The sequence below is a fragment of the Pseudophryne corroboree genome, chromosome 2 (genome assembly GCF_028390025.1).
Source record: "Pseudophryne corroboree isolate aPseCor3 chromosome 2, aPseCor3.hap2, whole genome shotgun sequence".
NCBI classification, from domain to species: domain Eukaryota; kingdom Metazoa; phylum Chordata; class Amphibia; order Anura; family Myobatrachidae; genus Pseudophryne; species Pseudophryne corroboree.
The window spans coordinates 127,666,986-127,694,556 of record NC_086445.1 but is presented as its reverse complement, the minus strand read 5'-3'; the positions used below and the strand labels follow the sequence as shown (position 1 = coordinate 127,694,556).

The 27,571-nt window shown below is 44.1% G+C and overlaps 1 protein-coding gene across 1 annotated transcript in view; it reads right to left on the bottom strand.

Annotated features, from left to right (window-relative positions):
* CDK8 (cyclin dependent kinase 8) overlaps window positions 1-27,571 on the bottom strand; it is a 168,137-nt gene that overhangs the window by 106,519 nt on the left and 34,047 nt on the right. The window contains exons 2-3 of the mRNA XM_063951700.1: window positions 24,054-24,129; window positions 21,052-21,162 (exon numbers count right to left, since the gene is read on the bottom strand). Of these exons, the coding sequence (XP_063807770.1) occupies window positions 21,052-21,162; window positions 24,054-24,129 (187 nt within the window). The remainder of the gene's footprint in view (window positions 1-21,051; window positions 21,163-24,053; window positions 24,130-27,571) is intronic.

The window sequence follows — 27,571 nt, the reverse complement described above, 5'->3', positions numbered from 1 at the left end:
TGCACACATTTCAGCTTGCAGCCTCCTCGGGTGTTAAGGTGAAATATGCAGATTGACAGCTGTTTTGGGGGTGTCACAGCACTTTTTCGCATCACGTCCATTAGTTCAAACTGATTTAGCTACTTTATGCGACTAAACCCGGTCTACTTGGGCATGACCTGCGCAAAAGAAAAAAAACATTCCAAAAGCACCCTATGATCTCCCGTCACTTCAGACAGGAGATCAGGTGCAAAAAAACAATTGAATCACCTCCAATGTTTTTAAATTCCTTTTACGTCAACTCGGCTGGAAAGGTTTCCAGAATCCACTATTCTTTCTGTAAAGTAGTTATCATCTTGCATTACTGAAGAGTTTCCCCAGCTAGATTCACTGTATGCCAAATATAATGTTTGTATTCCGTTCTGTATTATAAGAAAAAGCGCAATTAAAAAAATAAATAAAAAAGGTATATTGGAGATTTTAATGACTCCACTTTGCCCAGAAGTTGATCGAAAAATAGAAAATATTATTTTCTTTGGAGCAGGATTTGTAACAATGGTCCTTTAACACAAAAACGGTTTTATAACTAAAGTAATAAAGTGAAGCCTATCTGTTCACCAACCATAGTTCTCAATATTAGATATATGTTAAGGGGTAGCCAACCCGGTCCTCGAGAGCTACTAACCGTTCACGTTTTCCTGACCACCTAGCTGGTGCACAGGTGTAGTCATTCCTAACCATCACATACTACAGATCCACAGGTGGCCCGGAAAACATGAACTGTTGGTAGCTCCCGAGGACCAGGGTTAGCTGCCCCTGCACTTGTCCTGTACTGGGTAACAGAAGGTCCATAGTGATTTTCCCCTCTCTCTATTGATCTCAATGTCACAAAGTCTGCACAATGCTCATAAGGGTCAATTCAATTAAATGCAATGGCGTGCATACATCAGGGATACATACAGTAGTCGCAACACTGAACATTCTATGGGCTGTGAGCTATACCAGACAATTTAGGGGCAAAATTGGAAATATTTAGAGGCAATGAAATGTGCACTTGCAGAAGGAGTTCAATAGCCATTGCAATGGCACATTGCCCCTGACTCGGTTTCCAAACTTTTTTGAATCACGGCGCCCTAGAATATCAGAATTTTTTTTCACGGCACCCCTAGGCCAAACATTTCTTATTGAGAAATTTAGAAAGAAATATTACATTAAGTAGATCGCGTTTATATGTCATCCTTAGGGTCAGTTGTGTGGTGAGGGACAAGATTTGCTTCTGTTTGGCCACATATTTTATGACTGGCAGCCACCAGCCCTGGTTTTACCTATTATATTGACCATGAATAATTTGAATTGGTCCTGGACCACCAACCCAGGGCACCCCTGCAAGTGTCCCGAGGCACCCCAGGGAGCCACGGCACACAGTTTGGGAACCTCTGCCCTAACTGAAAAGACCCCTGTCTACAGTATATAACATAGCTGGATAGACATTTCTATAAACCTATTTGTCCAATCAGTCATATGTTAAACTGTGTGAACATATTTTGTTGTCCCCAAGTTTCCTGTGACCTAATATTTCTTCATAAATCTAAATATACGCTCCACGTGTTGTATGAGCTAGGAAAATAGGATTTTAAATTACCTGCCGATAAATCCTTTTCTCGTAGTCCGTAGAGGATGCTGGGGTCCATTTTAGTACCATGGGGTATAGACTGTTCCGCAGGAGCCTTCGGAACTTTAAGACTTTTCAACAGTGTGAACTGGCTCCTCCCTCTATGCCCCTCCTCCGGACCTCAGCATAGGAACTGTGCCTGAGGAGACAGACATTCTCGAGAGAGGAATTACTATTAAACTTGTGGCGAGATTCACACCAGTTCACACCATCCATAAACAACATGTCGGCTAACATGGCTTTTAACATAAGTCATGCCAACCAGCATGAATAACGCAACAGCTGTTAACAACTGAACACATGAAACAATGTGCAAAAAGATAAACGTAATCAGCAGGAAAAATGAGCACTGGGCGGGCGACCAGCATCCTCTACGGACTACGAGAAAAGGATTTAACGGCAGGTAATTAAAATCGTATTTTCCTCTTACGTCCTAGAGGATGCTGGGGTCCATTATAGTACCATGGGGATATACCAAAGCTTTCAGTACGGGCGGGAAAGTGCTAATGTTCCTGCAGAACTGACTGACCAAATTGAATGTCGTCAGCAGCCAAGGTGTCAAACTTATAAAACTTAGCAAATGTGTTTGCACCCAACCAAGTAGCAGCTTGGTAGATTTGCAAAGCCAAGACCCCCCGGGCAGCCGCCCAGGACGAACTCACTTTTCTTGTATAGTGGGCTTTTACCGAAATCGGTAACGGCAATCCTGCCGTGGAATGAGCGTGCTGAATGGTACCCCTGATCCAGCGCGCAATAGTCTGCTTAGAAGCAGGACCTCCAATCTTGTTGGGGTCATAGGGGACAAACAGAGATTCTGTTTTCCTTATCCGAGCAGTTCTTGCAACATAAGTCCTCAGCGCTCTGACGACATCCAAGGACCTTGAGACGGCAGAGGTGTCAGAAGGTACTGGCACCACCATTGGTTGGTTGATATAAAAAGAAGACATAACCTTCGGAAGAAAGTGCTGACGTGTTCTCAGTTCAGCCTTACCTCCATGAAATATCAAATAAGGACTCCGTGACAGAGCTACTAACTCAGACACTCATCTGCCTGAAGCCAAGGCCAACAGCATGACCACTTTTCAAGTGAGAACGTTAACTCCACCTCTTGCAGAGGCTCAAAACAGTCCGATTTAAGGAACTGCAACACCACATTAAGATCCCATGGCGCCGCAGGAGGCACAAAGGGAGGTTGGATGCGCAGAACCCCTTTCACGAACGTCTGGACCTCAGGAAGAGAAGTCAATTGTTTCTGAAAGAAAACTAACAAGGCTGAAATCTGAACCTTGATAGATCCTAATCTCAATCTAGCATCCACACCTGCCTGTAGAAATAGGAGAAGACATCCTAATTTAAACTCCACCGCAGGAGACTTCTTGGATTCACACCAAGATACATCGCCCCAACTCAAAAGTGCAGCAATAGTGGTCCAGGTGATCCCACTCACCAGAAACGTTCAAGACAATAACAACAAGTGTGGACTACCTTGCGCACCCTCTTGATAACCGGGTAAAAAACGGGGTTAACAGATATAAAAATAAAAATAACCTCAATGTTCCACTCTCCCCTTTATTTACTGGGATATTATAGTAGTATAGTCCAAATATAATTTCACCGAGCGGACTTCAACCTCAGATGTCCAATTTCTTGTTCTCTTAGTCTCTCCTTTCTCCAAATGGGAAACCAATTTCATGTGGACCCCAAAAACGGAAAAGAAAGGAGAATATAGAGTAATATTGTTTTTATTCAAGGAATTTTTTAAAATTTATATGTAAAATCGGTATTTCCCACAAAGGAAAAAATAAACAAAATTAAATACATATACAGCAATCCACCAAGGATTGGGCTAGAATGCGTACCGGATTTCGTGGGGTGTCATGAAATGTCCACCCTAAACAGCATGTTAATATACCAAGGATTCCCCTCGTTCCTTCCAGGTGCTGTGTCGGTCTCAGGATCTGCAGTACCCAAGAGATCAAATACCGGCTCAGTGCAGTCTCCCCAATCAGATCACCAACGCGTTTCTGCTCTCAAGGGAGCCTTTTTCAAGGTGTATGGTAGACTTAACTGCTCTGGGTTTTTATGCTCCCCAGAGTAGTCCACACTTGTTGTTATTGTCTTGAACGTTTCTGGTGAGTGGGATCACCTGGACCACTATTGCTGCACTTTTGAGTTGGGGCGCTGTTTTTTTCAAACTTGTATTCTATTGTGTACCCATTAGAAACTAGCGAACCATGCTTGGTTATAGGGATCAGAGAAAACTTTTACTTAATTCTGTCTTTGAAGTAAATGGCCATGATGGGGAAGATAAAACAGATTTAGGAACATTAGAGGAAGCAGAAATTATTATGAGGAAATTGGAATATGTTCTCATTGGAGAGAGTAAAGTATGGTGGGAAGTCACTACTTTAGAGAAATATGTAGCAGAAAAACTCATCCCAAAAGGTTTAAAACTAGATAAAAAACCCTCCTCTGATAACGAAAGCAATGAGTTTTACCTTAAATGGGGAAAAATACTAGAAGATTGTTCCATGTCTTTAATGGGATTAATTATACAGGAAAGAAAGAAGAATTTAGAACAATTAGAAAGACAGATAGATGTATTAACTAAAGACCTTACACCTTATAGAGATATGGAGGAATATAGTGAGCTAGAAAGGAAAATGGAATCAAGAATTATTAGAAAAGAAAAAGATTATTTTAAGAAAAAAGAGGAAGTATATCAGGGACAAGAAGGGAAGAGAAGAAGAAGAAAATGAGGAGAGATTAGAGGATATAGGAGAAGAAGAAAGCAACGGGGAACCAATAGAAGAAATAGAAGAAACCCCTTATAAATATGTACCCAGTCCGAGATTGAGACGTAAGAATTCGAATAACAGACGGAATGAAGCTGTTTTTAGAACAAGGAAAACATCTTATTCAAGAGAAAGAAATTATCAGAGTAATTGGAGAAAACCGAATGGGGAAGGAAGACAAAAAGAAAGACCCTATAGAACTAAGGGTTTTTATATTAAAGATGAGTGGAATGGGGATAGACGTGAAAGGAACTATTCCCCACCAAATACGAGAAACAGATTTGCAGCCATGAATAAAGAAGATTTTTTAGGACGGAACAGGAATCGTTACAGAAGGTACTAGTTTTTAGAAGAGAAAAGAAGAAAAGAGGAAAAAGAGGGAGTGGGATAACGAAAAAGAAGGAATGTGGATCGCTTCAAAGTACAGAAGGGGGGAGTTGAAAAAACAAAAATATTCAACTTGAGCGCACACATTTTGTCATCTGATGAAACTAAAACATTGGAACGAGGTTTAAAATTTGCTCCAGACAACAAACTGAATAAGTTTGAAACTTATATAGATATTCAGAAGTTTATTAGAAAAATTTCACTTAAAAAATATTTAATTAATCAGAAATGTGATAGTTTGGTCAATAGAGATCCCTTTCGTCCCAAATCAACTTTTAATCCCACCTTTGCACGGGGGTGCTTTGTAGAAAGTTTCGGCAGGGCAGTTATGGCGGATTTGGAAGAGATCCCCTCTAAATGGGGAAATAGCCAGAATCTCTCTAAAAAGGAGAGGGAAGCAATCCAATCCCTCAACAGTAATGATAACATCGTGATAAAACCCGCAGACAAAGGGGGTGGGGTAGTGATTATGGACGCTGTCAAATATGATAATGAGATTAAGAAACAATTAAATGATAAAGATACCTACGCTACCTTAAGAAGTAACCCAAATGAACGGATTCAGAAAGAATTAAAGAATTTCTGTTTGAAGTATAAGATAGAAGAAATATTAACAGAGAAAGAAGAAAGTTATATCAACATAAAAGATCCCACACTCCCAATCTTCTATGTCTTACCAAAGATCAACAAAAGTCTGGAAGATCCCCCGGGTAGACCCATTGTGGCAGGAACTAATTCGGTAACATCTAATTTGTCCCACTATGTGGATCATCATCTTCAACCGGAAGTTTTAAAATTAAGATCCTATATTAAAGATACAGGAGATATACTTCAAAAATTAGAACAGGTAGAATGGCAGCCCAATTTCATATTAGGGACTGCAGATGTGAGTAGCTTATATACTATTATTGACCACACTAAAGGAGTGCAAGCAACTGAACATCATCTCCTGAGGAGCAACTTGGAGGAAAAGAAAATCCAGTTCATTTTAGATAGTATAAAATGTATTTTAAATAACAATTTTTTCTGGTATAACGGTAAATTCTACCAACAGAAGAAAGGAACCGCGATGGGCACAAAATTTGCCCCTGCATATGCCAACCTGTTTATGGGATTATGGGAGGATGAATATATTTGGTCCGAAAACAATCCCTTTTTGAAGAACATCAAGCTTTGGCATCGTTTTATCGATGATATTGTTTTTATCTGGGAAGGGGATGATTCCTCATTGAATTCCTTCTGTACTTCTTTAAATATTAATGATTTTAATATATTTTTAACATTCAATACCAGTCCTCTCGAGATACAATTCTTAGATCTTTGGATATATATAGAGAATGGGATACTGAAAACTAAATCGTATTTTAAACCCACCGATAGCAATTCTTATATTTCCACGAAAAGTAATCATCACCAAAATTGGATAAGAAATGTACCCAAAGGCCAGTTTAGAAGGATGAGGCGCAACTGCACAGACCAAAGCACTTTCCAGGATCAGTCAAGAAGTTTACAGCAAAAATTTGTGGCAAAAGGATACGATAAAGACACCTTGAATAAATACATTATAGAAATTGGAGCAATAGAAAGGAAAGACCTCCTAAAAACAAACATCAAAGACAAAAAAGATGATATAGTTTTACCTTTTATCACTTCTTTTAATAGCCAGCACAAGGAAGTAGAAAAAATATTCTACAAACACTGGCATCTGTTGAATAGAGATCCGATTTTAAAAAGCATTTTACCGTCTAAGCCGAAATTTATTTATAGGAAGGCACCGAATCTAAAACAGAAATTAGTAAAAAGTGCCATAGGGCCAAAAAAATCTGGAAGAATAAAAACCCAGGGTTTCCACAGGTGTGGACTCTGCAATATGTGCAGACACCACACCACACAAGCCAGTAAAGTGGAAGAGGTGCAATCAAAATCTACAGGAAAAGTGTACCGTATTCTTGATTTCGTAACATGCAACACAAAAAATTGCATTTACTTGATAGAATGCAGTTGTGGGCTGCAATATATAGGACGTACATCCAGATCTTTAAAAGAGCGGTGGGCAGAACATCTGCGAAATATCAAAAAGGGTTACCACAATCATTCAGTATCGAACCATTTTAAAGAAATACATTCCTGTGACCATAAATCTCTAAAAAAAGTAATAGGGATAAAAACAGTGAGTAATCATTGGAGGAAACAAAATACAGAGGAAGCACTAGCACAAGCGGAAATGAAATGTATTTTTGATATGGGGACTCTAGCTCCTAAAGGTTTAAATCTAGAATTTGAGCTGAAATGGTTTTTATAATATCCTATCTGAATTTAATGACTTTTCTCACAGTGTTTTAAACCATTGGAAAAATTTGTATTTTTTATTATTAATATTTTTTTCAAATCTGGTCAAAAAAATGTTTTAAATTGGGGATATAATGTTTAATTTTTAATTGATTTTTAATTGATTCTAAATATGTTCATAATTTATCATGCATGAATTTTGTACATGTATTGTTGTCATATGCACTGATATTTAAGATGTTTTTTACGTTTTTGGTATTTGGATATATATTTATCACTATGGGGTAGGTGCACTGTATAGAGAATGCATTATCCCTTTAAGAATGGAATATGGTAATGAAGGTTTCTGAACGAATCTCCGCTCTCACAGTGAGCCGTTACTGTGAGGAGAGACGACTACAGGAAGCGGCGTGCGTTCCACGGGTGTGGAACGCACGCCGGAAGGAGTGGAGATAGAATAGGAAGTGGCGTGCGTCTCAAGGTATGGAGCGCACGCCGGGGAAAAAGTCCGAAAGCGGAAGAGGAAGTGGCGTGCGTTCCACGGCTTGGAACGCACGCCGCAAATCGGGTTTAAAAACTCGGTATACTGTTCATCTCAGTTTCTAAAATTGGATTTGGGACCTTTGTACAAACCCCCTGTACATTCTAAAGTATAAAAGGGAAGGAGTTAGATAGAAAATTAGACAGGGAAGACACCGATTAGGCTGTGGGCAGTATCAACCAATCAGATCACTCTGGGGAGCATAAAAACCCAGAGCAGTTAAGTCCACCATACACCTTGAAAAAGGCTCCCTTGAGAGCAGAAACGCGTTGGTGATCTGATTGGGGAGACTGCACTGAGCCGGTATTTGATCTCTTGGGTACTGCAGATCCTGAGACCGACACAGCACCTGGAAGGAACGAGGGGAATCCTTGGTATATTAACATGCTGTTTAGGGTGGACATTTCATGACACCCCACGAAATCCGGTACGCATTCTAGCCCAATCCTTGGTGGATTGCTGTATATGTATTTAATTTTGTTCATTTTTTCCTTTGTGGGAAATACCGATTTTACATATAAATTTTAAAAAATTCCTTGAATAAAAACAATATTACTCTATATTCTCCTTTCTTTTCCGTTTTTGGGGTCCACATGAAATTGGTTTCCCATTTGGAGAAAGGAGGGACTAAGAGAACAAGAAATTGGACATCTGAGGTTGAAGTCCGCTCGGTGAAATTATATTTGGACTATACTACTATAATATCCCAGTAAATAAAGGGGAGAGTGGAACATTGAGGTTATTTTTATTTTTATATCTGTTAACCCCGTTTTTTTACCCGGTTATCAAGAGGGTGCGCAAGGTAGTCCACACTTGTTGTTATTGTACACCAAGATACATATTTTCTCCAAATACGATGGTAATGTTTAGACGTTACCCCTTTCCTGGCCAGAATACGCGTGGGAATGACTTAATTGGGAATACCCTTACGGGCTAGGATCTGGCGCTCAACAGCCATGCCGTCAATCCTGATAAACTAACGGCCCCTGCTGAAACAGGTCCTCACGAAGAGGAAGAGGCCGAGGATCTTTCATTAATAACTCTTGAAGATCTGGATACCAAGCCCTCCTTGGTCAGTCCGGAGCAATGAGTATTGCTCGAACTCCTGTTCTTCTGATGATCTTGAGAACTTTTGGAGTAAGTGGAAGCGGAGGGAACAGATACACCGACCGAAACACCCACTGGGTTACCAGTGCATCTATCGCTATTACTTGTGGGTCTCTTGACCTGGAACAATATTTCTGAAGCTTCTTGTTGCGGCATGATGCCATCATGTCCACTTGAGGAACACCCCAACAACTTGCCACCTCCGCAAAGACTTCTTGGTGGAGGCCCCATTCTCCTGGATGGAGATCGTGTCTGCTGAGGAAGTCTGCTTCCCAGTTGTCCACTCCCGGAATGAAAATTGCCAACAGAGCTTTTGCATGTCTTTCTGCCCAGAGTATCCTTTGTCACCTCTGCCATTGTTGCTCTGCTTTTTGTTCCGCCTCGACAGTTTATGTAAGCTACTGCAGTTACATTGTCTGACTGGATCTGTATGGGACGACCTTGAAGAAGGTGTGCCGTTTGATGAAGACTGTTGTACACAGCTCTCAACTCCAGAATGTTTATGTGAAGGCGAGTTTCTTAACTTGACCTTCTTTCTTGGAAGCTTTCGCCTTGCACGACTGCTCCGCATCCTCGGAGACTTGCATCCGTGGTCACCAGGATCCAGGCCTGAATCCCGAACCTGCGTCCCTCCAGGAGGTGAGAAATTTGTAGCTACCACAGGAGCGAAATTCTGGCTTTCGCTGACAAGATTATCCTTTGATGCATGTGGAGATGCGACCCTGACCACTTGTCCAGTAGGTCCCACTGGAAGACCCCTGGCATGGAAACGGCCATATTGTAGCGCCTCGTAAGCTGCTACCATTTTCCCCAACAGGCGAATGCACTGATGAATTGATACTGGTCTTGGTCTCAAACGTTGTTTGACCATGCTCTGGATGTCCCGAGCATTTTCCACCGGTAGAAACACTCTCTGCATCTCTGTGTCCAGTATCATTCCCAAAAATGACAATCTCATTGTCGGTTCAAACTGCGATTTTGGAAAGTTGATGATCCAACCGTGCTGTTGAAGCACCTTCGGGGACAATGCTATGTTCTGGAGTAGCTTGTCCCTGGATCTCGCTTTTATGAGGAGATCGTCCAATTTATGGAATTATGTCGACTCCATGTTTGCGAAGGAGAACCATCATCTCGGTGAATATTCTTGGAGCCGTGAAGAGCCCGAACGGTAATGTCTGGAATTGATAGTGGCAATCCTGAACCACAAACCTCAGGTATGCTTGATGTGGCGGGTAAATGGGGACATGCAAGTAAGCATCCTTGATGTCCACAGACACCAGAAATTCCTTTTCTTCCAAGCTGGAAATCACCGCTCTCAAGTATTCCATCCTGAATTTGAACCTTTTCGTATAAAGATTCAGAGATTTTAGGTTTAAAATCGGTCTGACCGAGCCATCCGGCTTCGTCACCACAAACAGGCTTGAATAAAAACCTTGGTTTCTTTGTTCGGCAGGAACCAAGGCAATTATTTTGTCTTGACATAATTTGTGTATTGCGTTCAGGACATTTGTGCCGTCCTGAGCAGAAACTGGCAAGGCTGATTTGAAAAAATCGGCATGGGGGAAGGTCTTGAAATTTCCAACCTGTAACCTTGGGATACTATCTGTAATATCCAAGGATCCAGGTCTCAGTGAAGCCAGACCTGGCTGAAATATAAAAGACGTGCCCCCACCCGATCGCACTCCCGCAGATGAGCCCCAGCGTCATGCTGTGGCTTTTGCAGAAGTAGTTGTTGACTTCTGCTCCTGGAAGCTTGACGGTGTTGTAGATTTTCTACCTTTTCCTCTCCCTTTTCCTGTGACAAAAGGGGTACTCTTAGCCTTTTTGTACTTGTTGGGCCGAAAGGACTGCATAGTATGAGAATGAAATACTTTATTTTTTATTTTTAGCCGGTGTAGCTGCCGACGGCAGAAATGCAAGATGTAGTAGTTGATATCATGGCATCTAGTTTCCAAAGAGGGCCTCACCATTGTAAGGGAGCGCCCAATATTTCTTTTGGATTCAGCATCAGCATTCCATTGGCAGATCCAGAGCGCCCTGCAGCTGAAATCGCCATACTAGAGGCCCTTGAGCCCAGTAAGCCTATGTCCTTCATAGCCTCAACCAAGTATCCTGCAGAATCTTTGATATGACCTAGAATTTGCAGCATATCATCTTTATCGACCGTGTCAATATTAACAATTAAATTGTCTGCCCACTTTTCCACTGCGTTACCTACCCGCGCAAAAGCAATCGCGGCCTGAGTAACGTACCCGTAGCAACATAGATGGACTTTAAAGTCGTCTCTAATTTGTGGTCAGCAGGTTCTTTTAATGAAGCTGACCCTGGGGCAGGTAAAACGATTTTCTTTGACAACCTAGAGACTGAGGTGTCTATCATTGGGGATGACACCCACTTACGCCTATCCTCTTCAGGGAAAAAGGTACGCTATTCTTAGACGGAGGAAAAGTCACCACCTGTCTTTTATTTAATTTAAAATATTTTTTTTCCTCAGGTGGAGGTGTTATGTCAGGAAATTCCAACACCTCTTTTATAGTGACTATCATACATTGAATGCTCTTAGCTAGTTTGGGATCTACCCCCCTCAAATCTCCAGTGTCGACTTCAGTGTCGGAATCTGTGTCAGTGTCCCCTTGCATAATTTGGGTCAGAGACCTTTTCTGGGAACAGGAGAGGTACCGAGTGGGTGACGTGGAGGAATCAGCAAACAGAGCATCCTCCACAGACTGTCTTGCTTTGTCTGTTGTTCAGACTCAGAGAATTTACATATTACTCTGCAGCTTTCACACCCACACAGGCTCAGAACACTCTTGTGCCTCCAAAATGTTTCCTCTGGAGAAGAACTTTCTCTAGACCTGTTACACACGTGTACAGTCACACCACTCACACACACAGGGGAGCTATTGAGGACAGACCTACCTAAAGTCTGTCAGAGAGACCCAGAGGGGGATTGCCAGTCCACACCACGCACCCTATATGTATTACACACAATGAATATACATATATACCAAAACTGCGCTTTTTATCCAATGTGAAGCCCGCAAACTTCAATAAATTATGTGCTCCCCTCCCCTTCGATAACACCCTGGTACTTGTATCAGCGATGTGTGAGGAGAAGCAGCCTGTAGGATCAGCGCTCCAGCGTCTCTGTGAGGAGAAAATGGCGCCAAATGAGTGTTACAAGCAATTCTGAGGTGAAGCCCCTCCCCCTATAATGGCGCGGTTCAGCCACAGTAATATTTATACTGGCGGGGGCAGTGTACATCAGCAGCTCACATGCATGTACATTTTGCCAGTGAGAGTAAGGATTTATCATGTCCCTCAGAGTGCGCCCCCCCCGAACGCCCTGCATCCTGTGCTGAGAGACATGTTGCTGCACAGCGTCCCGCGACGCGCTGGTACCTTTATGCCGCCATGATGACCGGAGGGCCCCTCTCTGCAGGTCTCCGGTTAACACTCACCAGCCTTCTGACTTCTGGCTCTGTTAGGGGGTGGCGGCAGTGCTGTGTGAGTGAGCAGCAGCCAGGCAAGGGCTGTGTTCAGTACCCTTCAGGAGCTAATGGTGTCCTGTCAGCGGAAGCAGAGCAATTAAACTGAGAAGTTGGTTCCTACTTCCCCCCCTAAGTCCCACGAAGCAGGGAAGCTGTTGCCAGCAGGTTCCCTGTAAAATAAAAAACCTAACAAAGTCTTTTCCAACAAAACTCAGTAGCGCTTCACTGATGTGTAGCCAGTCTCCCGGGCACATTTTCTAAACTGAGGTCTGGAGGAGGGGCATAGAGGGAGGAGCCAGTTCACACTGTTGAAAAGTCTTAAAGTGCCGAAGGCTCCTGTGGAACAGTCTATACCCCATGGTATCAAAATGGACCCCAGCATCCTCTAGGACGTAAGAAAAATTGCAGGTAAATAATATGTCCAGATTGGCTAAAGCAGTGTTGGTGGAAGCGACCAATTTATCTTGTACTTTAGTAGGAAACATTCTCTCTTCCCTTGTTGTAGAAAATATTCTGCAACGTGAGACCAGGAACAAAGCAATGCAATACTGGGGAACTGCGGAGATGTACAGTCCATGAATGGGACACCTGATCGTGCAGACACACAGAAGAATGCATTCAGGAGACAGCAATGGCAATCTGTGCTAGTGGTCGCTCAGGCTGATGAAAGACGAGATGTTGGAGCACTGCCGGCTCAGAAGTGCACTTTCAAATTCCTTTTCCAAGAATCCCAGCCAGGGCCGGAAGCTTGGCCATCGCATCTGATACAGTAACACAGTGGTTCTGTATACTCGGCTGAAAAGGGAGCGGAGGCCATTGAGTTGATTCTATGGGGCTGCTCCATTATCTTTCCATGGTATGTTTATCCAGAGCAAAGCACAAATAACTCAGTGGAAAGAGCCAGCGAAAATGGAGCCAAGAAACGTCCCTACCTACCACTAACTAGAAACTGCATCTGCAGTCCAGACGGAAAAACCATAAAAAGAACTTGATTTTGCTCAGGAACGTATTCTACAGACACCTGTAACAACATATCTGCGGCCCCACACACCGACCTGCCAATCAGCTCGCAGGCGCAACTCAAATTAGGGGGAATACAAAATCCGGAAGGAATTTAGAAAAAAGAAATGTGATCAGGCCACTATGTAATGCATAAGCGGAAAGCTGCTCTGCCACTACAGCAGCAACGCGGCACAGAAGGGTACACACGCAGACTAGCACCTGCTATATATTACTAGCCCTGACTGCTACGCTGCAGTAATCTGGGGTTCATTATATCTACCTACTGACTGGCGGTACTTCACCCATACAGACGCGATGGTTTCACTGGTAATTTTTTTGTTTTGTTTGTATGATCTGAGCAAATCAGACATTTTTTTCTCAGGACAGATATGGTATACAATCTGCTAAACCATCTTATTTTGTGTGATTTATATAGGGGAAAAAGATTAACAATTCTGCAAGATTCTTCCCAAAATTACTTTTCGATATTTAATGTAACCCTGGATATGTACCCCCAGCTGTAGCGGGCTAGTCCTCATGAGTATATTAAAACAAAGATGTATGTACTTTGTATAAACAGAATTCATTCCCATTGTCCTAAGACAATGACGAATGTTTTACTGCCCCTGGATGCATATCACCGGCATGCAAAGTAATTGGAGTAAGCAGGGATAGGGCCCAAGAGTGGAAGGAGAAACACTGGATGGGGAATAGCTCCTGTTTGGTTGGTTTCACACATTCTGCATTTTTACATGAATCCGTTCCTCCCTCACTTTAGATATTCTAAGAAATAATCCAGAACCACAGAAAGACATGAGAAATAATAAGAATTTACTCACCGGTAATTCTATTTCTCGTAGTCCGTAGTGGATGCTGGGAACTCCGTAAGGACCATGGGGAATAGCGGGCTCCGCAGGAGACTGGGCACAACTAAGAAAGAATTAGGACTACCTGGTGTGCACTGGCTCCTCCCTCTATGCCCCTCCTCCAGACCTCAGTTAGGAAACTGTGCCCGGAAGAGCTGACACAATAAGGAAAGGATTTGAAATCCCGGGTAAGACTCATACCAGCCACACCAATCACACCGTACAACTCGTGATACTATATCCAGTTAACAGTATGAATAACAACTGAGCCTCACGAACAGATGGCTCATAACAATAACCCTTTAGTTAAGCAATAACTATATACAAGTTTTGCAGAAAATCCGCACTTGGGATGGGCGCCCAGCATCCACTACGGACTACGAGAAATAGAATTACCGGTGAGTAAATTCTTATTTTCTCGGACGTCCTAGTGGATGCTGGGAACTCCGTAAGGACCATGGGGATTATACCAAAGCTCACAAATGGGAGGGAGAGTGCGGATGACTCCGCAGCACCGAATGAGCAAACTCAAGGTCCTCCTCAGCCAGGGTATCAAACTTGTAGAATTTTGCAAATGTGTTTGAACCCGACCAAGTAGCAGCTCGGCAAAGTTGTAAAGCCGAGACCCCTCGGGCAGCCGCCCAAGAAGAGCCCACTTTCATCGTGGAATGGGCTTTTACAGATTTAGGATGCGGCAGTCCAGCCGCAGAATGTGCAAGTTGAATCGTGCTACAGATCCAGCGAGCAATAGTCTGCTTAGCAGCAGGCGCACCCAGCTAGTTGGGTGCATACAGGATAAATAGCGAGTCAGTTTTCCCGACTCCAGCCGTCCTGGAAACATATTTTCAGGGCCCTGACTACGTCCAGTAACTTGGAGTCCTCCAAGTCCCGAGTAGCTGCAGGCACCACAATAGGTTGGTTCACATGAAAAGCGGATACCACCTTAGGAAGGAATTGGGAACGAGTCCTCAATTCTGCCCTATCCATATGAAAAATCAGATAAGGGCTTTTGCATGACAAAGCCGCCAATTCTGATACACGCCTGGCCGACGCCAAGGCCAACAGCATGACCACTTTCCACGTGAGGTATTTTAGCTCCACGGTTTTAAGTGGCTCAAACCAATGCGACTTTAGGAAATCCAACACCACGTTGAGATCCCAAGGTGCCACTGGAGGCACAAAAGGGGGCTGAATATGCAGCACTCCTTTAACAAAAGTCTGAACTTCAGGCAGTGAAGCCAGTTCTTTTTGGAAGAAAATGGACAGAGCCGAAATCTGGACCTTAATGGAGCCCAATTTAAGGCCCATAGTCACTCCTGACTGTAGGAAGTGCAGAAATCGACCCAGTTGAAATTCCTCCGTTGGGGCCTTCCTGGCCTCGCACCACGCAACATATTTCCGCCATATGCGGTGATAATGGTTTGCGGTCACATCTTTCCTAGCTTTAATCAGTGTAGGAATGACTTCCTCCGGAATGCCTTTTTCTTTTAGGATCCGGTGTTCAACCGCCATGCCGTCAAACGCAGTCGCGGTAAGTCTTGGAACAGACAGGGCCCCTGCAGCAGCAGGTCCTGTCTGAGCGGCAGAGGCCATGGGTCCTCTGATAACATCTCTTGAAGTTCCGGGTACCAGGCTCTTCTTGGCCAATCCGGAACCACGAGTATAGTTCTTACTCCTCTTCTTATTATTATTCTCAGTACCTTGGGTATGAGAGGTAGAGGAGGGAACACATAAACCGACCGGTACTCCCACGGTGTCACTAGCGCGTCCACAGCTATCGCCTGAGGTTCCCTTGACCTGGCGCAATATCTTTTCAACTTTTTGTTGAGGCGGGACGACATCATGTCCACCTGTGGTCTTTCCCAACGGTTTACCAGCATTTTGAAGACTTCTGGATGAAGTCCCCACTCTCCCGGGTGGAGGTCGTGTCTGCTGAGGAAGTCTGCTTCCCAGTTGTCCACTCCCGGAATGAACACTGCTGACAGTGCTAACAGGTGATTTTCCGCCCATCGGAGAATTCTTGTGGCTTCTGCCATCGCCATCCTGCTTCTTGTGCCGCCCTGTCGGTTTACATGGGCGACCGCCGTGATGTTGTCTGACTGAATCAGCACCGGCTGGTGTTGAAGCAGGGGTCTTGCCTGACTTAGGGCATTGTAAATGGCCCTTAGTTCCAGAATATTTATATGTAGGGAAGTCTCCTGACTCGACCATAGTCCTTGGAAGTTTCTTCCCTGTGTGACTGCCCCCCAGCCTCGAAGGCTGGCATCCGTGGTCACCAGGACCCAGTCCTGTATGCCGAATCTGCGGCCCTCTAGAAGATGAGCACTCTGCAACCACCACAGTAGAGACACCCTGGCCCTCGGGGACAAGGTTATCAGCCGATGCATCTGAAGATGCGATCCGGACCACTTGTCCAACAGATACCACTGAAAGATCCTTGCATGGAATCTGCCGAACGGAATTGCTTCGTAAGAAGCCACCATCTTTCCCAGGACTCGCGTGCAGTGATGCACCGACACCTATTTTGGTTTTAGGAGGTCTCTGACTAGAGATGACAACTCCTTGGCCTTCTCCTCCGGGAGAAACACTTTTTCTGTTCTGTGTCCAGAACCATCCCCAGGAACAGTAGACGCGTCGTAGGAATCAGCTGCGACTTTGGAATATTCAGAATCCAGCCGTGCTGTTGTAGCACTTCCCGAGATAGTGCTACTCCGACCAACAACTGCTCTCTGGACCTCGCCTTTATAAGGAGATCGTCCAAGTACGGGATAATTATAACTCCCTTTTTTCTAAGGAGTATCATCATTTCTGCCATTACCTTGGTAAATACCCTCGGTGCCGTGGACAGACCAAACGGCAACGTCTGGAATTGGTAATGACAGTCCTGTACCACAAATCTGAGGTACTCCTGGTGAGGAGGGTAAATGGGGACATGCAGGTAAGCGTCCTTGATGTCCAGTGATACCATGTAATCCCCTTCGTCCAGGCTTGCAATAACCGCCCTGAGCGATTCCATTTTGAACTTGAACCTTCTTATAGAAGTGTTCAAGGATTTTAGATTTAGAATGGGTCTCACCGAACCGTCCGGTTTCGGTACCACAAACATTGTGGAATAGTAACCCCGTCCTTGTTGAAGGAGGGGTACCTTGATTATCACCTGCTGAGAGTACAGCTTGTGAATTGCCTCGAGTACTGCCTCCCTGTCTGGGGGAGTTGTTGGCAAAGCTGATTTGAGGAAACGGCAAGGGGGAGACGTCTCGAATTCCAGCTTGTAGCCCTGAGATACCACTTGTAGAATCCAGGGATCCACCTGTGAGCGAGCCCACTGGTTGCTGAAGTTCCGGAGACGGGCCCCCACCGTACCTGGCTCCGCCTGTGGAGCCCCAGCGTCATGCGGTGGACTTAGAGGAAGCGGGAGAGGACTTTTGTTCCTGGGAACTGGCTGTATGGTGCAGCTTTTTCCCTCTACCTCTGCCTCTGGGCAGAAAGGACGCGCCTTTAACCCGCTTGCCTTTGTGGGGCCGAAAGGACTGTACCTGATAATACGGTGCTTTCTTCGGCTGTGAGGGAACCTGGGGTAAAAATGTCGACTTCCCAGCTGTTGCTGTGGAAACAAGGTCCGAGAGACCGTCCCCAAACAATTCCTCACCTTTGTAAGGCAAAACCTCCATGTGCCTTTTAGAATCTGCATCACCTGTCCATTGCCGGGTCCACAATACCCTCCTGGCAGAAATGGACATTGCATTTATTCTAGATGCCAGCCGGCAGATATCCCTCTGTGCATCTTTCATGTATAAGAGTGCGTCTTTAATATGCTCTATGTTTAGCAATATAGTGTCCCTGTCGAGGGTATCAATGTTATCAGACAGGGAATCTGACCAAGCTGCTGCAGCACTGCACATCCATGCTGAAGCAATAGCCGGTCTCAGTATTGTACCTGAGTGTGTATACACAGACTTCAGGATAGCCTCCTGCTTTCTATCCGCAGGCTCTTTTAGGGCGGCCGTATCCGGAGACGGTAGTGCCACCTTTTTTGACAAGCGTGTGAGCGCCTTATCCACCCTAGGGGATGTTTCCCAACGTATCCTGTCCTCTGGCGGGAAGGGGTACGTCATTAATAACTTTTTAGAAATCACCAGTTTCTTATCAGGGGAAGCCCACGCTTCATCACACACTTCATTCAATTCATCAGATGGGGGAAAAACCACTGGTTGTTTTTTCTCCCCAAACATAATACCCTTTTTTGTGGTACCTGGGTAAATGTCAGAAATGTGCAACACATCTTTCATTGCCGTAATCATGTAACGGATGGCCCTATGGGAATGTACAGTAGTCTCATCGTCGTCGACACTGGAGTCAGTATCCGTGTCGACATCAGTGTCTGCTATCTGAGGTAGCGGGCGTTTTTGAGCCCCTGATGGCTTTTGAGACGCCTGGGCAGGCACGGGCTGAGCAGCCGGCTGTCCCACATCTGTTATGTCGTCAAACCTTTTATGTAAGGTGTTGACACTGTCACGTAATTCCTTCCACATATCCATCCACTCAGGTGTCGACCCCGCAGGGGGTGACATCACATTTATAGGCACCTGCTCCGCCTCCACATAAATCTCATCAAACATGTCGACACAGCCCTACCGACACACCGCACACACACAGGGAATGCTCTGACTGAGGACAGGACCCCACAAGGACCTCTGGGGAGACAGAGAGAGAGTATGCCAGCACACACCAGAGCGCTATATAATGCAGGGATGCACACTACACAAGTGATTTTTCCCTATAGCAGCTATATATATATTATTATCTGCGCCTAAATTTAGTGCCCCCTCTCTCTTTTTTACCCTATGGAGTCTGGAAACTGCAGGGGAGAGCCTGGGGAGCGTCCTTCCAGCGGAGCTGTGAGAGGAAATGGCGCCAGTGTGCTGAGGGAGATAGCCCCGCCCCTTTTTCGGCGGACTTCTCCCGCTTTTTTATGGAAGTTTTGGCAGGGGATTTTACACATATATAGTCTTAATGACTATATTATGTGTGTTTTTTGCCAGCAAGGTACTCTTATTGCAGCCCAGGACGCCCTGCACCCATCAGTGACCGGAGTGTGTGGTGTGCCTGGGGAGCAACGGCGCACAGCTGCAGTGCTGTGCACTACCTTGATGAAGACCGAAGTCTTCTGCCGTCGATTTCCAGGACCATCTTCTTGCTTCTGGCTCTGCAAGGGGGACTGCGGCGCGGCTCCGGGACCGGACAACCGGAGCTGGGCCTGTGTTCGATCCCTCTGGAGCTAATGGTGTCCAGTAGCCTAGAAGCCCAAGCTAGCTGCAAGCAGGTAGGTTCGCTTCTCTCCCCTAAGTCCCACGTAGCAGTGAGTCTGTTGCCAGCAGATCTCACTGAAAATAAAAAACCTAAAATATACTTTCTTTTCTAGGAGCTCAGGAGAGCCCCTATTGTGCATCCAGCTCGGCCGGGCACAAAATTCTAACTGAGGTCTGGAGGAGGAGCATAGAGGGAGGAGCCAGTGCACACCAGGTAGTCCTAATTTTTTCTTAGTTGTGCCCAGTCTCCTGCGGAGCCCGCTATTCCCCATGGTCCTTACGGAGTTCCCAGTATCCACTAGGACGTCAGAGAAAGTTGAGATTGAGAGTTTGAGCTCTGTGATCTCCTTCTGGGAATTTTACTAAATGTTGCTGCGTCCCCCCCCCCCCAAAGAAAAGTGCTGGAGCAAGAGGCCGGTACTGGCAGCCTGGTCCCAGCGCCGGTAGGAGATGGCCCCAGACCTGATGACTTTTTTGCAACCTCTTGGAACAGCAGCTCATTGCGGTCATTCAGCAGTCAGGAAACAAGAGAAATCTCACAAACCAAAATAAAAAGCTGTAATACAGAATTCCCTGAAGCGCCCCCATCCGCAAAGATTTTCCATTGGATCTGATGACCATTTATTTTCTGTGCAGGCTTTGCTAATAGGCTGCCTTTATTGGCTTGTGCATTCCTTCCTGCAACCTTAGGCCATCTAGTGCTTATTTAGTTAGAATTTCCTGTCTGAGATTATTCCTCCTGAAATCAAATCTCAAAAGTGTTCAGATTGAGTGGCCGCACAGTATAATGGGGGTCATTCCGAGTTGATCGCTAGCTGCCGGTGTTTGCAGCGCAGCGATCAGGCTAAAAATCTGCATTTCTGCGTATGGGGCGCAGTGCGCACGCGCGACGTACTTTCACAAAAAACTATGCAGTTTCACACAAGAACGAGCGACTCTTTTCAGTCGCTCTGTTGATTGGTGAGTGATTGACAGGAATGGGGCGTTTCTGGGAGGTAACCGACAGTTTTCCGGGAGTGTGCTAAAAAACGCAGGCGTGCCAGAAAAAAACGCAGGCGTGCCAGAAAAAAACGCAGGCGTGCCTGGGGAAACGGAGGGAGTGGCTGGCCGGATGCAGGGCATGTTTGTGACGTCAAAACTGGAACTAAATAGACTGAAGTGATCGCATGGTAGGAGTAGGTCTGCAGCCACTCTGAAATTGCTTGAAAAAAATGTCAGCACTGTTCTGCTAACCTTTCGTTGGCACTTCTGCTAAGCTTATATACACTCCCAGAGGGCGGCGGCTTAGCGTTTGCACTGCTGCTAAAAGCAGCTAGCGAGCGATTAACTCGGAATGAGGGCCCATGTTGGGAAGGAGAGTCTGATAGCATTAAAGTGCACCCATTGTACATAGTGAAAGCAGCTATTCTGTGATCAATCAGTATGATTGGGAATGCAGACTATCAATTCATTATAAACTAATTTGTGTGTCACTAAGGTATTCTGTGCCTCGTACATCAGGGATGTCACTAGAGCCTGAAGAAATAAAAACCTGTACCCCTCAAAATGACTGTTTGGTACAAATAAAAAATGCAAAAATTATTAATCAAAGTAACAGCGTGAAAGGATCTTACCCATAAATCATGCTCTGCAAAATCAAACAGAAGATAGACCTTCCTGTCCGCATGAGAAAGAAAGACTTTTTGTAGAGAGATGACATTTGGATGTTTCAGCTCCCGTAGAAGCTAGAATAAATAAATAAAAGTAAGATAGATAGAGAACACATAGGTGTTTATCATCACATGAATCCTATGTAAACTGACCTCACCTTACTACTATGGAAGAGAGGACCTCTTGTTTCTAAACCTTACCTTTAAAGGGGGGTACACACAGAGATCTGACTAGATTGCTTAGAAGTTAAGCATGGATCTTTCCATGTGTATGCCCACAGCAGCGGTAGCGATGCACAGCCCCGTGCTTCGCTATCGCCGGTGCTAGATTGGCCTGCATGCAGGCACACTCTAGCAGGTCGCTCATTTCACTGCTGGGTGAAATGAGCGCCCCCCAACCCCCCGTCCGCTCCCCTCGCTCAGCACACATCGCGATGTGCTGAGCGGGGAGAGGTGTGCTGAGCGGTCACCGATAGATCGCTCAGCACACATCTCTCCCCGTGTACAGGGCTTAAGGGTCTTGTCACACTGAATGTTACAAGAGAATGTGCCATGCCAAGCTGTAAATGAACATCTACAGAAAAGTCCACACATTGGGTGGAATGCAAATGTATTTTTGGACGGCAGCCACTACATGGCGTCCCAACGGAGATATTCAAATGTAGCTATGTTTGGGCGCGATTGGCTGCCGGCATCCACATTTCAGCTCACACCCGCCGGGGGTGGCGGGCTGAAATGTGTGAAAAGTGATCTGAAACTGCACTTTTCCCCGATCGCCCCTTTTAGATTAGTTGGGTTTAGCCGTTTTAAACGGCTTAACCAGACACTAATGGGTGCGATCAGGGACATTAATTGTCTATCGCCTACTGCGATCTCCCGTCACTTTACACTTGAGATCGAGGCCGATAACAACTGAATTCCCCCGATTAGGTAGTTTATAAAAAACAAAAAAAATCCAATAGAAGGAGAAGGAACAAACATTAGAATTTCTCAATCTGCACCTGCTAAACCATTTAACTAAAATCAGTTATATTTACAAATAGATTTTTTCTCTGCTAAAGAAGCAGACTGTCGGTAGTTTTGCCATCAGGATATAAAACATGCAGTAATATTAAATGCAAAGTCAGGCACGTTTTATATTTAATATTACTGTCATTTTAAATTCTGCTGGCAAAATGTACACTTCCACCTTTATGGCAAGTTTGAGGAAGTCTCATCCCTATTTGAGCATAACAATAGCCCCAAGCAAGATGAATGCTCAATCAAACAAATGGTTTGCCAAGTTTGGTGTGGAAGAACTGTCCTGCAGTGCCCTGATGTCAACACCTTCTAATACTTTTGGGATGACTTGAAATGCAGACTGTGAGCCCGGTCTTATAGCCTTACATCAGTGCCTGACCGTACAAATGATTTGCGCTGAATAGTTGCGGATCACAAAAGCGATGTTCCAACCTTTAATGGAAATCCACCACATATGAGTGTATAGCAGGAAAGGGGCACAACTCCATCACAGCATCTATAGTTCTGGAATGAGATGTTCTACATGTGGGTGTGTCCACATAATTTTGGCCATGTAGTATAGATTCTTCATTTCAGAGTTGAATTTCTGGTTCTCAGACAACAGTCACATGCAAACTTTATAACAGTTATACTTTTAATTCATTCACCACTTATAAGGCGGAATTAATTACCCTTTTTACATTATGCCCCATTTCAAGACGTTCATTCTAGATCCAACTATTACTTTATATATATATTTATATAACTTTATATTGCCAATATCTATTATTCCAATGAGTTATGGGGCTTCTTTTTTTTGGTATTAAAAAGAGGTATAAAGAAATGTACCCAAAATAAGATAAAGGGAAAAAAAAAAAAAAGGTTTCAACCAAGATTCTTCACATAGTTACCATTAATTACAAAAATCCACCAGATATTCAACCTAAAAACTAAATCAACTAGTTCTGTAGGGGATAAGTAAACCAACTATATGCAGTTTATACAAGGTCCGAAAGAAGATGTATTTTATTTTGCCATTTTTTACAGAGCCCATTTGAGGTAAATGTACCATAGCCAGTAAGGAATAAGTTTATATAAAAGTCACAATAAACAGTTTCAGCTTACTGGGACTGAAGATATTTAATATAAGTAATAGTGGTGAAAATAATTTAGACTTTCGGACAGACACTGCATGCAGTTGCATAAAGCCACTGATAACAACTAGCATTGAACTACACAAGTGTAAATACATAGTCAGAGGGGGGTATCCAATATCACGCACTCAATGACTGTGGGTCATTCTACTGCCAGGGGCTATCCAATTACACCCAATGCGGCACGCTTCTCCCCCCAATGCCGGCACTTATCGGGGATTATGCGATAAGTGTCCTGCAGGAGCCGCAATAACACATGGGATCGGGGACTTAATCCTGTTCCCATGTACTGTCGGACGATCAAGGGTCAAATGTCCGCCGATAAAAACAGGATACCATTGGTTATTAATTGCGATAACCAGACGATTTTTTTATCTGTGCAAACAGCATCGGGGATAACTGGATACCCCCCCAGTGACCCGACTTATATGGAAACTCTGAGGGGGGGAAGTCACCTGTTTTTGCATGCCTGATCTCCCATCTAAAGTGATGGGAGATCGGGAGTCGCAATTCAATTTATTTTTTATATCGTGCTAATCACGTCCAAACAGATTACATTTAGCTGTGTAAAGTACCCATCTAAAGTTCTGAGTGGCAGAAATGCCAGTGCCGGCAGCTGTTTGCACCCGAACTAAGCAACAAATTAAATGTTCCATCGGACGAAGCGAAAAACAATTGAATTGCCCCCCCTTAGATCGATGTTTGTGAATGTTGTTAGAAGCTCTTTCATGTCAGGCAACTTGTATTTCCAGGTTTTGGGGTCTTTTATAAAAAGAAAAGCAAAGTTGAACTATTAAAAACAAATCTACTTACTGCAATTTCTCTACATGCGGACATAGAGATTCCAGTACCTTCTATTTGTTTCAGTGCATAATCTCGGTCATCTTTCCTAAAACACAGTAAAAGGAAGGCAGTCAGCATCTGTACACTATTCTGTGGTAGGTCGCGGTCAATGTATGCATGCTAAATTAGTTATTAACACATCTGCCAACAAGCCCGCATAATGACCACCCCGCAGCCTGAAAGACCAACCAGTGAACACCAGCCGCACCAGCACTAATTGAACCATTTAAAGACAGAGAATGTAGAAACGGTGGTGAAACTTGTCATAACAGACAACGTTAATCCATATAGGTTTTCTACTATGGAACACATAGGCGATTAATGTTAGGCAGATTTTATAAGCATACCCTTATAAAAATAATGACATAATTCACTAAACGGACCGTCCACACCTCCCCACAAAAAAAAGAAAAGAAAAAGTAAATGTTAACTGCTCCTACCATCATCATCATCACCATAATAATAATAATAATAATAATAATAATAATAAAGATTTATCAAAGCTGTGAGAGAGATAAAGGGGCAGATGTATTCAGCCTTGGAGAAGTGATAAAGAAGTGATAAGTATAAGGTAATAACGCACCAGCCAGACAGCTCCTGATTTTTCAAATCCATAATGATTGGTTGGTGCGTTATCACTTTCCACTTATCACTGCTTTATCCCTTCTCCAGGTTAATACATCTGCCCCTAAAGTACTAACCAATCAGCTACCAACTGTCATTTTTCAAACCCAGCCTGTAAAAGGAGGGGAGAGACACAGATCTTGCTTCAAGTTGAAAAAAAACCCCAAAAACATAAAAGTCACCCTTTTGAGATTATATACAGGAACTGGACAGTTCTCACACCAGTGGTTGTGTAAGCAACAGACAGTGTAAATCCTCTTAAGATGTAATTCACCTTATACGGAATGATGTGAATTGCCAGACATCAGGCACGTCCATTACAAAGATGGTATTGCAACATATACATGGATCATTATACTGCTTTAAGGGCTTTGGACATTTGGGGAGCTATCGCCCTGACTTTTGTTAATTTGATCACACATGTTGTGGGCAATATCCAGGCACAACAGATGCCAGTAGACACAGAAACCTAGGTACACACTGAGTGATATGTTGGTCAGATACACCGGATCAGCGCATATCGGACAGTGTGTATGTACAATATGCGGTTGCCAGTGGTCACTAGCGACAGTCAGGTTTGATGTCTTGCACAACAAACTTGACGATATTGCTAGCGGACTGTAGTATGCTAATGAAGAACGGAACATGATCATTCCGTCCTTCACTAAAAGTTACTCCAGTGTGTATGGGCAATCCGGGCTGATAGGTATCATTCCAATGTCAGAACGAATTCCTGTTGCTTCAGTGTGTACGCAGCTACAGAATAATAGCAGTGGACTGGGTCATCTTGCATCGGTTTTTCTGGTCCATATATGCCGCTATATAACACCAGCTGCCCAGTATCAGCTGTGATTTTGGAGCACGTTGATCTTGCTTTTAAGTTAGCCCAGAAATGTCCCAAATGCCAGGTAGCCAAAGTACCTAAAACATGTTCAGCAGTCACCTAATGGCTACAGATAAATGTCAGTGGATACACACCTTCCATAGCTTCTCAGGGGTATGTTTGCTAAAGTTTCTGTTTATAGAAGTTAGAGATGTTGCCCATAGAAACCAATCAGATTCTACGTATCATGTATCTAGCCCCATCTAGTAGATAATAGAAAGAATGCAATTGGTTGCTATGGGCAACATCTCCACTTCTATAAATCCGCACTTTAGTAAATATATTATACCCCTTAGAGTGGACTGGTCACGTACACCCACTAGTGGCATACATTTTGTGTGCTGACCAGTTTGCTAGGAAGCGGTGACATCATTTTAGTAGTGACATCATTTTATTAATGACTAATATGAAGCATGACTTTCATTCATGAACGTCTAGGTCTTTGTGGACTGAAAAGTCGTAATCCCATTACATATGCAGGCCACAGAAACATTTGCCTCCACTACTGTGTGCGCCACAGGGTACAGTCCACTAGATCTATCTGGCACAGAGATTATTTCACCCACACCAGCCTATGCATTATAGCTATACTGACATTGCAAAAAGTGGAGGTAAAGCAGCAAGCTCAAGTAAAAACATATAGGGGTATATTCAATTAAGGTCGAAACTGCAGTCTTGTCGAAAAGACAGCAGTTTTTGACTGTCAGGTCGGAAGGGGTTCCGACCTATTCAGTCTCGAGCATTTTTATTCGACAAGTCGGGGAATCTGCCGATTCGCGTACTTCTGCGGGAAACAGGGCCAAATTCGACAGGTTTTGGCCCTGTTTCCGACCATCTCAGTTCGACTTAAAAAAAAAAAAAAAGTCGAACCGAGATGTGGGATCAGAGAGGAGGAGAGGGGGGAGAGCCGCGGGAAGACGGGTGAGAGCCGCGGGGAGACAGGGGACAGCAGCGCTACAGCACAGCGCTGCAGGAGGATGTGTAATAGCTGTCCCTCATGGCAGCATCCACCCGGCTCCAGCAAGTGAGGTCCCGCTTGCTGGAACAGAGTGGACGCTGCAGTGAGGTCTGGCGGCTGTGACACATCTTCCTGCAACGCTGCTGTCCCCCGTCTGCCGCGGCTCTCCCCCCTCATCTCAATTCGACTTTTTTAGAGGTTTTTTTTTTTTTGTTTGTTTGTGTTTGTTTGTTTCATTACTGTGAAGGCTATTAACATAAGTTGGCATTTACTATATCCCATTACTTTTCAGGATGCTATTCTATACAGTGGCATAGCAACCAAAGTCTCATGGCACATAATGTAGGCAACAGAGGCTACAAAACACCTGGCTCTGTACATCCTCTACCTCCATCTTGCCCCACATAACATGCTGTGAGGAGGAAGTGACAAAACTAAAAGATACACACCACCACAATGTCTCTAAAATGATTAGGATATTTTACTTATATGGCACCACCAAGTGTCGACAGTGCCGTACTGGGAAAATGAAAATACTTTAAACCAGGGGTTCTCAAACAATGGGGTAGATGTATTAACCCGGAGAAGGCTTAAGGAAGTGATAAAGCAGTGATAACGCAGTGTTAAGTACAAGGTGATAATGCACCAGCCAATCAGCTCCTAACTGTTAATTTACATATGGGAACTGATTGGCTGGTGTATTTATCACCTTGCATTTATCACTGGTATATCACTTCCTTATGCCTTCTCCATGTTAATACATCTGCCCCTCTGTCCTCAGGACCCCACACAGAGCATGTTTTGCAGGTAACCCAGCAGGTGCACAGGTGTATTAATTACTCACCGACACTTTTTAAAAGGTCCACAGGTGGAGCTAATTATTTCACTTGTGATTTTGTGAGGAGACCTGCAAAACATGCACCGTGTGGGGTCCTGAGGACTCAGAGTTTGAGAACATGTGCTTTAAACAAATGAGACAATATAAAATAAAATTCAGACGGACAATACAAGGTAAATAAAAAC